This window comes from Lygodium microphyllum, chromosome 19, assembly GCF_053477565.2.
Source record: "Lygodium microphyllum isolate KBCC chromosome 19, Lygodium_microphyllum_v1.1.10, whole genome shotgun sequence".
Lineage (NCBI taxonomy): Eukaryota > Viridiplantae > Streptophyta > Polypodiopsida > Schizaeales > Lygodiaceae > Lygodium > Lygodium microphyllum.
Genome location: NC_141153.1, coordinates 57,914,008 through 57,927,578, shown reverse-complemented (window position 1 = coordinate 57,927,578; position 13,571 = coordinate 57,914,008). Strand labels below are relative to the sequence as shown.

At 36.5% G+C, this 13,571-nt stretch overlaps 1 protein-coding gene across 1 annotated transcript in view; it reads left to right on the top strand.

The window, feature by feature from the left end:
• The window catches only part of LOC148019915 (protein S-acyltransferase 10-like), a 43,976-nt gene extending 42,968 nt beyond the window's left edge, over positions 1 to 1,008 (top strand). Inside the window, exons 10-11 of the mRNA XM_087700126.1 lie at positions 108 to 173; positions 263 to 1,008. Of these exons, the coding sequence (XP_087556252.1) occupies positions 108 to 173; positions 263 to 434 (238 nt within the window). The 3' untranslated portion in view covers positions 435 to 1,008. The remainder of the gene's footprint in view (positions 1 to 107; positions 174 to 262) is intronic.
• Positions 1,009 to 13,571: the final 12,563 nt, after the last annotated feature.

Here is a 13,571-nt window from a genome sequence, read left to right as displayed (position 1 = left end):
GCTGCAACCTTGAACTCTGGCTTTCTTGGACATTGCCAATCTCAAGATAATGCAATCTGGTTTGGATTCATCCTTGCACACTGAAACTCTCTTCTTCATTTTTACAGCTACTTGGTGATTACTAACCAGACAACACATGAATTGATCAGGAGGAAACGAATTCCCGAATTCAGGTATTTACATTAACTGCATTCATCAACTTGTGCGAGCTATTAAATGCTTGCCTTACCTTTACTGAAAACGATTTGTTTGCTATCCACAGGAATGTACCTGAAAACGTGAAGCCTTACAGTAAAGGATGTGTGAGGAACATATATTATTTTTGTTGTGGTCCTCACGGTGTCTATGAGATTGAAAGAATGCCCAGTGTGAGCACTTTGGAAGAAAGAGCCAATTTTTCTTGTTGTGATACTCTCCATTTCCATCTGTGTTGATGGCTGCCCTATCGAGGTGCTGCATTTCTCATCAAACAGAGAGCTCTCTTTTTGTTAGTCTTTACAAGCTATTTTTTAAAGAGAGAAATAAGAATGCCCAATTTTTGTTTGGTGTGGCGAGACGCATTTCATAAGGGCTTGGGAAGGATGCAATCGGCCTGTTTTTTATGTCCTTGTGGTAATGCCACTTTGTGATACTCTCTTTAGGCCTCACGTTTGAACCTCCTAAAATGCTCAATTCAGGGTTTTGCTGACCTGAATACAAGCCTTGTCCATTAACCGGAAACTCTATCCAGTGTACGGATGATGAAGGGCAACCTCTACTTCCATATTCTTTTCAATTTGGTTCTCTTTTGGAGGACAGACAGATTAGTTCACTAAGGCTTTATTGTAGGGAAAGGCAGTTTCTTTGTTACCCACACAACCACTTCATGTCATGGCATTTTATTATTTGGCAGAATATTATGGTCCATAAGTAAATTTCCCAATCCCATAGTCTCCTTGTTTTCAAATGGTGGAAAGGAATTGAGTGATTTGTAGTAGTACCCTGCTCAATGTTATATGCATTGATTTACAATAGTCATGTTGTTTTCAATGAATGTAGTTACTAGTACCCTCAACGTTTTAACATGCATAAAGTTAAGAGTACTTTTACAGTTTTGCTTCATTATAGTGTGGATAGCTCTTGCATGCCCATTGTACACGTTTTAATGTATTTAAAACTTGTTTTCAATTATTCTGATCTTGTTATCAGACATTAAGCAATTACATACTGCATTTATGTTTCACCAGACAACTAATAAAATTATGAAACTATAGCTGATCACACCAAGCTTAGAATGCGGGCTCATTGAAAGAAGCACAAAAGATTAGGACAACCCCTAAAAGCTGGATGCCACCTAGCAAATTACAGATCATTGGAGCCTGTGGTTATAGTCAAGAGGGGTAAGGACTTCATGCGAAAGAAAAATGCAATGCCATGTTGTATAGAAGCCTGGAACTCATCCCTCTTCCAAAGGGCATAGTGAGATGGTTAAACATCCATTAAACTCCAAGAAGACTTCAGGAGACTCTAAGATCAATTCCAATGATGATGAAATTTGATACCATTCAAATTTATGTTTTGTAAAGACACATTGATAGAAATGTGGAATAAGGAGTTGAAGGTGTACACTTTAAGACCTTTTGGGCATGTGGTGTGTGGGGAGAACAGCTGGTTTAAAAGGATAATTTGAAAATTTCTTTTTGAGGAGATTTAAAACTTAGACTTTGTCAAAAAGGAAGCCTAAAAGGGATTGTTGTCCTCCAAGGAAGTCCATTTATACATAACGGGAAAGGCCTTACGGAGGCTTCTCAGTTAGGTCTTGTGCTGTACAGTGCATGTTACTCTAAAACCACTAGTTTGTTTTCATTATGAGCAGCACTGGTACTACTAAATCTTGTAGTGTTGATTAAACTCTCAACTAATCTTATCAATGCACATTTCAATTGCTTTATTAATGAAAAGTGCTTAACAAAACTATATCTAGCATTGTGCAAAACATTCTTACATATCTAGACTATCTTATTATTTGATAACATGAGCTTTTGAGTTTGTACATTGTCTTTGCATGTAGGCTATGTTATTAAGCATTTGACACTTTTTGAACATGAGTCAATAATGCAACTATGCTAAAAATGTTTATTTGGAGGATTGTGCGCTTGAAGCATGGACAAGCTTGGCAATAGTTAGGAGTAGTTGTGTTGAAATCTTCATCTCAATGAGTCAAGAATGCTAGTTGGTTATGGTCATTGCCCATGAAGTGGGTGGCTCAAAATATTCCCTAACACATGGTAGATAAGAGCGGGCAGATGTAAGGAACTTGTTGCATGATGGACTTATAATGAGTTGAAGACACTCGGGCATCTGCAAAACATTGTGGAACAAAAGCTGTCCACAGGTGAGGCAAAGTAGAGAAGTGCCAAATGCACATTTTAAGGGCAGCTTTCAATGCGAGAACCATAGGAATCCTTGCACTCCTTATTTGAGCTTCTACCTCAAAGGTCAAGTGCTATTGCCAAACTTGGTGACATAAGATGGATTAAATATGTATTCCATGACATTGATCTATATTGGATTAAATTTTATGTAGGTGCTCTCATGGACCTCACAAATGTATTAGTCCAGTTCCAATCAAAACAATGTTGGTTGTCTTGCATTGTAATAGACCATGTGCGTGTGTGCACATGCACATGCACTCATTCCTAACTAGTTCCAAAGTTTATGTTCTTTGCTCAATGGTGTTTGGTAATTGTTGACGCTTGACCTAAACTAGGTTCTCTATTTTACTCGTTTTTATTTAAATCTTTGTTTGGGCAAGAATTTGTGCCATAATATGTGGCTTGCACCTTGACAATGGGTATGACAAGGATGGCTAAGCTTATTCTTTGTCAATTTTGAATGTTTTTTTTTTGCCATATTTATGACAAATTAGTCCTGTAATGATCACTCCAATTAAGGGGTACCTATGTTGTCTTCTTTTTAACCTACATTATATTTTCATAAGTTTTCTAAGATATTGGCTTTTTTTAGCTTGCATTGATATGTTATTAGCATATTGTTGTATTTCACTATATAGATGCTTTGCCCTTAGAATCTCTCAAGGGTTCAAATCCATGTAATCATATTTGATTACTACATAATATTATGCATAAATTCTAATGCTAAGTGTTGTAGTGGATAGATCTATTTAATAACTACTTGTTAACTTGAGAGAAGTTTTGTACATTATTTACGTTAGATGAAGATTTTAAGCTTTTGTATAGCCTACCCCTCCTATAACTAATTAACTAAGCTATCCCTTTAAGGCTATCCATTAAGCTTGTGTAAAGAGTTATCCCTATGCTTTTACTTTATACAAAATTGTTGACATGAGACTCATCATTGTAAATTAGTATTATTCTTAGCTTAGTACCTTGACATAATGGTTTTCCTTTTTGTAAATAGTGTAAGCTATTGGTTTCTAACTTGTATTGGTAATGATGTATACATACTATTGCATTTCACTATATAGGTACTTGGCCCTTTGATTCAAGAGGGGTTAAATCCATTTGATTGCTCAATATTGTTTTGCGTTATTTTTAAAGGCAATATGTTATTACCTAGTATAAAATTATTCATAAGTAAATGTATTTAATATTGCAGTTCATAATTGTAAAGTAGTATTATTCTTAGCCTAGTATCTTGATATACTAGTTTTATTTCTATAGAATTAAAACATATCCTAAATAGCAAGGTAAAGCACTCATAATTTCTCATGACTGAGCTACTCTTAAGAGAGAGAGAGAGAGAGAGAGAGAGAGAGAGAGAGAGAGAGAGAGAGAGAGAGAGAGAGAGAGAGAGAGAGAGAGAGAGAGAGAGAGTGTGTGCATACATACATACATACATGCATATATACGTGCGCGCGCGCGCGTGTGTGTGTGTTGCCAATTGAAAGAAGGGAGGGATGCCCACAATAATCTTGAATCTTGTTGTTCACATGTGGTTGACTTCTTGTCTATAAAAGTCTATCTTGTCTCCAGCTCTCATTCGTAGCCGGTGCTTTATCATTCTCTTTGTATATCTCTCTCAAAATGTGACACCTGATGCCAATTGAAAGAAGGGAGGGAATGCCCACAATAATCTTGACTCTTGTTGTTCACGTAGTGGTTGGCTTCTTGTGTATATAAGTCCATCTTGTCTTTAGCTCTCATTCGCATCAAGTGCTTTATCATTCTCTTTGTATCTCTCTCTCAAAATGTGACACCTAATTCGATAGTTCAATATACATAAGCAAGGTAAACTTGACTTGTGTACAATTAGGATAGCAATGGAATATCGCACTTGACACGTGCAATGTAAGCTTGATTATTGAGATCTCACTAACGATCTTCTTACTCCATTTTGTGGAAAATAGTATGTGTTGTTCACCCCCCCACCAAAACCCCCCCCAACCCCCCGTGTTCTTGGTATCTATGCATATAAGCTTGATGCTCATGGTTGTTTGCCTAAATGTAATCTTGAAATTATTTGCATGGTGCTTTATTATATCATTAAAAAATCTTAATATTATAAGCGATTCTTTAAGCTTAGACATGCTGTCAATGTAATTATCTTTAAGCTTTTCCATAAACAAAGTTGCTCTCTTGCCCTATCTACAATTTTGAAGAAGGGTATTGTTGCATCAAAGCTTCACACATGTTATCATTGGTTCAAATAGATGCTCCATAATTAGTTTAATTGGCAAAACCTTGTTTTCTATATTCACTTTCTCTCTCTTATATAAACTTCTCTCTATTTTCGTCTTGCATGCTATCATGCATCGCTAATAACTCATTGTTGTTTAGAAAAAGAAGCCTGCTTGGTAAAGAAGGCATGGTTTGATATATGGGCTTACTACTATTGTCTTAAAGTTGATTTGCAACTTTGATCATGAAGTTATAAGAAAATTTTAACTCAAAAAGTGCCTCAAATGGGAACATATTGGCTATGGTAATTAAGTTTAGGCGTTGTAAGCAAGGCGCTGGGAAAATGGTGACCTAAGAGACTAGGGTCAAAGTAAAAGTTGTATAATTTTTTCCCAAGACCCACTTTCACTTGTTTGAGTGGGATATACTACATTATACTACATAGTTATTTTATCTTTTTCGAAAGGGCACATCATCAACTCGTTTTTGATCCTATGTGGAAATTTGATGTTTTTTAATTTTCATTTTTTAAAGATTTTTTAATCCTAGAATTTTGATTCTAGCTTGCCACTTTTTTTATTTGCCCATCTCACACTCACTTCCTCTTGCACAACATTACTATTTTCTACTATAATGGCTCCACTTAAAGTCACCTCCAACACATTTAGGAAGACCATGGATTTGCGCACACCATTCTTTAAAGAGTATTTAACATTGAAGGTGATAAAAAGAATGAGGATGCCTACAATTTGTGCTCTTCAACAATTGCATCAAGAGGGGAGGAAACATATCGATCTTTGCATCGATGATATGTTATAACTAGTACATCCTCCACCTTTACATAACATATTACTTTCATGTCCTTTGTTGGAGATGGTGCACAAGGACATTTCAATTATCATTATCCATCATCAATGATTGTCAATGGTGGTGCACATGGACATTTTGATTATCACTATCCATCATCAATGATTGATGGTCCATGTTGATGTGAACTGTGATGAAGTTTGCAATGATGCCATTGGGTTTGCCATTGGTTGCAACAAGCATACCATGAGACCATTATCGATGCATGCCATGGTGGATTATTAATAAGTGTTAATTTCCAAACAAATAAGTTTATCAAACTACTAAGAAATGTAACAATTGGCCAAGGTGTGAATCCTAGCATATGCGTAATGCGGTGATAAATATATCTTAGCCTTTAATGTAAAATCAACTCACTAAATTACCAAAGTTTTGCTAGGTTTCACATTTGTATGTTGGCATTTATTGCTCCAACATTGATTTTAGCATTGCATTTGGCTCCTCTTGTACTAATAATATTATTTGTGCATAGATATATTAACCAAAGAATGAATATCATTGCCTAATATTCATAGTGTTTTGGAAGGACAATGTTTGATACAATACATTTCTACCATGCAACATTTTTTCATCTATCTAGAAAAGGTGGCTAGATTTTATGTCATAGACTCATCGTCTTTGTAAGTCCAATTCAGTGATATGATTTCGATTTGTACTTATCTAAATATTTACAAACTTAAGATTCTACTTACATTTACTTTAGTGCAACATGCAAAAACGACGAATTTTTTTGTAGAGACAGAGAATTAATCCATGAATGGCCAAGGAGGTGAATCTAAATTAGTGCTTATCCTTAATGTGGCCTAATAAATGGGTCTCCAAAAAGCAATGTAGCATAAGATGGACCAAGTGGATGAATATCAAAAGCTACAAGTTAAGTTTGTAGGTGTACACAAATTAAAAGTTCATAGTATACAATGTAATTTTTTTAACAAGAAACAATACTATTTGATTATTTGAGCAATCTATATAGTATTTTATCATTGGTGAATCCACAAACCATGTAAGGATATCTCTTCAAGGACAACTAATACCACTCAACTATCACAAACCATATATGATCACTAATGCAAATGAGAGGAAATGAAGTATCATATCACTCATCCAATTCACTAGATTGTCATAGTATGAATGTGATTCAAATAAAAAGCTAGCTCTTTTGGAGATATAGTTGAACATGATCTCTAATGGTATTAAGCAGATAACATGTAGAAATATGGAGTATATATTTTTGCGTATTGAATAGGACTTCTTTTTCTCACATGATCTTGGAAGTCAATGTAGTCACATATTGACCTTCTAGAACTATGCACTTCATATGTTCAACAAGTGTCATTTTCATGCATGGATGCCACTTTAAGCTTTGCATCTATCCCTAAGATAAACTCATTGACTACCTCTTAACTGTAATTATAATGACCTTTTAATTCTCTTCGAGATTCTATTTTTGTAATTAATTTTCTTCCACGTCTTCTCTCTTCCACCTTACCCATGCATTAAAACCCATTGTTATTGTTTGTCCTTATTGCCAAAAACTAACATGGACATTTTTAGGCATTTTCGCACAAGCTAAAAAACCCTTGGTGCTACTCATAATTGTTAGGATTTTGTGTGATTATTTGTGTGTGTGATAGTTGCTTTGCCATTTTGTAGTTTAGGAATATTTGGTGTGCCCCTAGGTTAGGTTGTTTGTGATGTTTTTGTTTTGTGTTGCCTTTACACACTTGATGTTTTGGTCGAGCTTGTGGTTTGTTTTAACATGTTAATCCTAGATTTTGATCAGAGTTGTGAACACTTGAGATCAACAAAGTTTGGCATTTTGTAGTGTAGAAATTATTGTGTGTGCCTAGGTTATGTTGTTTATGATGTTTTTGTTTTATTTTAGCTTTACACACGATGTTTTAGTCGAGCTTGTGGTTTGTTTTAACAAGTTAATCCTAGATTTTGATCAAAGTTGCAGATAATTGAGATTGGTAGAGGGATCTCAATAACATGATTATGTTTTTGCGATCTCATAACAATAACATGTCATTAACTTTATGATTTTACACTAATAATGTTAAAAATAATGTTAACTAGGTGGAAATGGCAATGCTAGTCAACCAAGAGGGACTTTTGTGTATCCGAGAGGACCCCTCAAGGTTTATTGGTAGCTTGCTAGGCGGCCCATTGGAGTATGTGGAAAACCAAGTGGACTTCAAACCCTAAAAATTTTCATTCTATATAGAGGACATCAACTACATTTCTCACTTTTCCAACTTCTGAGTGAGTCTCTTGGAGAGCGCATCCTTCTTGGGTGAAGACCTCTTTTATGGGACAACCCTAAGAGTGTCTCTTGCATTGAGTGGATGATTCTGAGAATGTTTCGATGAGCTAAGTTCCATTCTTTACATAGGGATACTTAAAAACAAGGAACCGAAGCATATGAAATTAAGATCGAGTTACTTGTTCCAGCGAGAGCAAGAGGTACTCCTTGATTATTTGCTACTATTGGTTCTTATTTTTGAACAAACATTGGGGTAATCATAATGTGCTTTGTATATGGTATTTGCTCCTCTTATAGGTTGTGGGTATCCTATATATAAAGCATTGGGTTAGCCAATAGCAATTAAACATATGTGAAATTTCTTGAATGGACTAACATCCTAGCTTGGGTAACGTTAGTATTATTTGATGCTATTTGGATTATATTGTCCCTAACTAGGCAAAACTAGTTAATTAGCATTTGTTTTTCATTAACTGAAACAAATGCTTATTGTTGTAATTTGTGTACACGAATTGCTTATGGATTAATTATGTAATATTAATTCATAATATATATGCATCTGTGTGTGAATGTTTGTGTGGTATAAAGCTATCAATGTTGAGAATATTATTGCATGTTTACTTGTGATTATGCATATTCTCAAGGTATAAAAGCTATCAACATTCATATTATTATTACATGTTTCCTTATGACTATGTATATTTTTAAGGTATAAAAGCTATCAACATTCACATCATTATTACATGTTTCCTTATCTTTTTGAAAATTGTTTCATATAACTACTCACATGCATGTTTAATTGTACACAAAAAATTATTACAAATTTTCACTTTATCACAAAAATAGATAGTGTTTGTGGATTGTATATAGTTTTCAAAATGATATAAGAACAACATTCACATGCGAGTATATGCTACTTATTTTTAATTACACTTAACTGTCTTTGTCATCAACTGATGGGAGGAAGTGCACATTTTACGGATAGAAGTTTGGAATATTAAGAATTTAAATAATATATTGTTTCATAAATTATTGTATAGGTTCTTGATCTATTTATTCTTTTGTTTGTTTCATGTATTACTTGATTATTTGTTGTGTTCTATTGCGTGGATTTTTTTAAACTTATAGCTTGCAACATTGTAGAGTAGTGATCATTGAACACTTACTTGTTACGTTCACGTGCACTACCAATATCCAAGAATATGAGCACACCACTTTCCCACTTTTCAAGGATAACCGATGCTTTTTTCTTTGACCAGTCTAATGCAAAGTTAGGTCGTAACTACAGAAAAAGTCATCAAGGATAGAGTGGCAATTTAATGAAAATATTTTAGGTGGATATATGCATTGGGAATGTAATTCTTATCATCTAATGAAGTCCGATGGTATAGATCACATTAGGAGAGATTCCATCTTTGACAGCATGGCTTTATATCATTTCTTGCTGTCATGTCTATCCATTGCTTCCTTGAAGTAAGATGGTTCACCGCAGTCTGTCAACATGACATAATCAGCCACATTAATTGCACCAGGAACAAATCTGTCAGGTTGTCTGGTAGCCCTAGACGATCTCCTAACCCAATGGTCATTGTTTGCTGGCTGTTTCTGCAAAATTTCATTTTCAAGATGTTGTCCTGGTATTTCAGCCTGCAAATTAGCATTAACAGCTTGTTGTCCTGGCTGTTCCTGCACATGTAATGGCTCATTTTCATGGGCAATAGCTGGCTGATCATTTCCTACAATTTCAGGTTTATTTACAGAAGGTACTTGCTGCTGTATAGCAGGCATATTTTGCTATCCAAAAGGTATTTCTTTTTGGAATAGAACCCTAAAGACCTCCTCAGTCTTTTCGGGTTATTTGTGCATGCGATCTTCCCGGAAGATAACATCATTGCTGCGTACTACTTTTCTTTTCTCGGGATCCCACAATTTATACCCCATTTCACCCTCGTCACCATATCCTACGAAAATGCATTTACAGGACTTTCGCTCAAGTTTGCTACGTTTTTCTTTACGAATGTGCACAAAAGCCTTGCAACACAAAAGCCTCGCTTCTTAGGAAACTCTCTCTCCCCCCTCCCCAAAAGACCTATTTGGTGACCGATTAATCAAGTGAACGGTTGTCATAACAGCCTCTGCCCAAAAACCATGGGGTAATGCAGCATGAGACAGCATCGTATGGACCTTATCCTGTATGGTCCGATTCATACGCTCTGCAACTCCATTTTGGGGTGGATTATGAGGGGCAGTGAGATCCCTCTTTATCCCTTTGTTGTCACAAAATGCTTGAAATGTCTTGGACACATATTCCCCACCATTGTTAGAGCGAAGACACTTAAGTCTCTTACCTGTCTGATTTTCAGTCAATGCCAAGAATTTTTTAAACTTGTCAAGCACTTCATCCTTGCTACGAGTAAACCCATACTTTCCGTGTAGCATCATTGACAAAGGTGAAAAAATATTTCTTTCCCCTAAAGATAATCCTGGCATTTGACATACATCCGAATGTACTAACTCTAGAGAAGAAGATTTCAAAGAAAGAGACTTTTTGTGAGACGTCTGTGCATGTTTGCCATAAATTCAATGATCACAATGCTCAAAATCAGCATAACGAAGACAGGGCAAGTAACCCAAAGGAGAAAGCACTTTCATTCTTGTTTGACTCATGTGTCCCAACTAGCCATGCCATAAAGGAATGCTTGGCTGCTCGGTCACTACAACAACATGGTCACGCACACTAGATACATGAAGTGGATACAAAGTATCACTCTTGCAACCTCTGGCAATAACCCTAGATCCCTTATAGATCTTCCATTTTCCATCACCAAAGGTGGTATGAAAACCATCATCTTCTAGCTGCCCTGTGCTAATCAAGCTCTTCTTGAGCTGAGGTACATGCCGTACATGTTGAAGTGTAAAGACAGAGCCATGCTGAAACTATAACAACACACTACCAATACCTGCAATCTCACATGCATAGTTGTCCCCAAGATGGACAACACCATGTCGACCCCCTGAATAGGCGGAAAAACACTCACGATAAGGGGTGACATGAAAGGAAGCACCTGAATCAAGAATCCAAGTATTCATGTCATCATCCGTATCTGCAAGTAAAGCATATGCACCAAAATGTGAAGAGACAAAGAGTACATCACTCCCACTGTCACTGTCATGAGTGACTACATTCACCTCTTCAATTTTTATACTACTCTTCTTAGGCTGACTGTCCTTCTTCTCTTCCTTGCAATCATTTGTCTTCTTGCCTTTTCCTTTCTCTTTCTTCCATTTGTAGCAGTCATGTTTAAAGTGACCCTTCTTGCCACAATGATGGCATTCAACATCTTTGCCATGTGATTTATTGCGTCCCTTGTCATCATATTTGCCCTTTTGATGTGATCTTCCCCTAGTATGCAAAGCACTAGAAGACTTACTGGATGCATTGTTCTGCCGATTCATCTCTTCCATAAGTATAGCACTCTCTACATCAGCATATAAAAGGATCACATTAGAATTGTTCATAGCAGTCCTGAATGTATCCCAACTCTCTGGTAGAGTGCAAAGCAAGAAAGTAGCCTTAAATTCCTCATCAATCATTAACTTCAAGGCAACTAGCTAGCTGAAAATGGAGTTAAACTCACTCAAGTGAGTAGACATTGTTGTACCTTCTTTCATATGCAAATCCATAAGCTTTTTCAGCCAATACACTTTGCTTCTTGCACTCCTCTGTGCATACAGTTCTTCCAGTCTAGTCCATATAGCATATGCAGAATCCAAACCTTCAATGTTGAACAGCAAGGCATCAGAAATTGATAGCTCTATGGTTGAGCATGCAAGCTCATTCAACTTATCCCAATCATCCTGATCCATGTGTGCGGCCTTTGCCCCTTTGGTTTTGATCGGCTTTGCCTGCTTCTTTTGTAATAGGATATTGTAGCATTACTTTTGCCAAATTGCATAATTGTGTGCACCTTCAAGCTTCTTTATGTGCATCAGATTACTGTTGTCATTGCTGCTAGCCATGATTTTCAGCCCAAATGTGACAAAAAAACCAGTAAATGCAGGCCCAAACTGTCACCCGAGTGACCAAGGTACAAACAAGTACCAATCAGCAATAAATGACCACGTAGAAGTACAGATTTCAAATCTCTAATTAAATTTTCAGAAGTGCCAAAACAAGTGCTATAGCATTATCCAACTGATTATAGCTGTTCCAAGGGCATGTGCATCACATTACATGAGAAATCCCAAAATTTCAGATGCAATTTCTGTTGTACATGTTCCCACATGCATAAAATTTGACACGAACGGTCAAAAGCCCCAAAATTTTGTACTCAAAAGCGTCAAACACACATCTCATTTCCTCTGTCATGCATAGGACTGTCCAATTTTGCCAAAATAAAGCAATTTCAGTAAAACTCCCAAATTTTACCAAGTGTTGATGTCCAAATTGCACAGAATTCAAGCTGCATGTACATAAAATGACTAAATGCTGCACAAATTTTGCCCAAATCGCAAAAGCCCCAAATTGCTCGGCGTCCAATGTGCCTCAATGTTGAGAAATTAGGTTAATTTCAGCGCAATTTGTGCATATACATGAAAAGCCCCAAATGTCGAGGATAAAATGTCATAAATTCCTGCAAATTTTGAGACAAATTTGCTTGTTCTGCATCAAATTTCCCAAATTTAGGAAAAGCCCCAAATTTTCGGGCCAAATGTTGAGAAATTTCACTCAAATGAGCAAAATTTCAACAATTTTGGCAAAATCCCCAATTCAAATGCGCACAATGTTTGCAATTCCAATGCAGTACCACCTTCACCACATTTGCTAGGAATTACAAAATACTTGACCTCAGCTTGCTTGATGAACCCTTTGCCCCCAGTTTGTTACTTATCCTACTCTTGGGAAGAATATGAGTTTATAACAGTAACATCCCCCAAAGTCTCAAAGGAGTTGTTCGATAATGGTGAAATCTCAAAAGAGCATGCGTTCATCAAATGATTAATAACATCCTACTACAAGCCCCAAAGGCTTGTGTCAACCGTTGAGATTGAGGAACTCACTCGCCTTGCTGACTCTACCTCCTTGTTCCTACAAAAATGGGGTAATCTATGGCTTCAATGGGAGAAACAGGGTTGCCAAGTAATGACTAATGTTGAGCAACGACGTGCCATCAAAACAACCGAGTACGACCCCAACTTACGTAGCACCAACCTCTTTTAGGGTCTTGGCCACCACTCGATCCAAACATCTAGACGACTAGGTTACATTGATCGTATCCTTACAGAAGAAGAGCTACATGTGCCTAGCCACATCAACTCAGGTGACTTTCTAACCGATGACTTGACTTACATTACCCAAGTATGCATTAGCCCTCGTAATCTCAATCATCATGCCCAATTGGAATACAACCCTGATTTCTATCATTGGCTGATGCCCAAGTAAATTGCACCCTACAGTGCTCAAATGTCTTGCCTCTCCCATGTCTAATCCTAGGAAGGATTCTTCTCATTTCCAAGCGGGGAGGGGGTAAAGGTGAAGGAAGGTGAAATCAGGGAAAAGTGTCATAAGATCTCGAAAATGAATAGAACTGCTCAAGAGGAAATTCTTTTTGTTGCTTAAAGCATGTTCTTCTTGCCATAAAAGCATGATTAATTCCTATTTATTTTCCAGCAAGAAAATGTCTTAGGAATACTAATGGTGAACCATGATATATGATAGAAACATAAAATGGTAGGGCAAGATAAAGGCAGCAAGCTTCCATTCACGAAGGAAGAGCAAGCTAAGTATGGCTTGATGG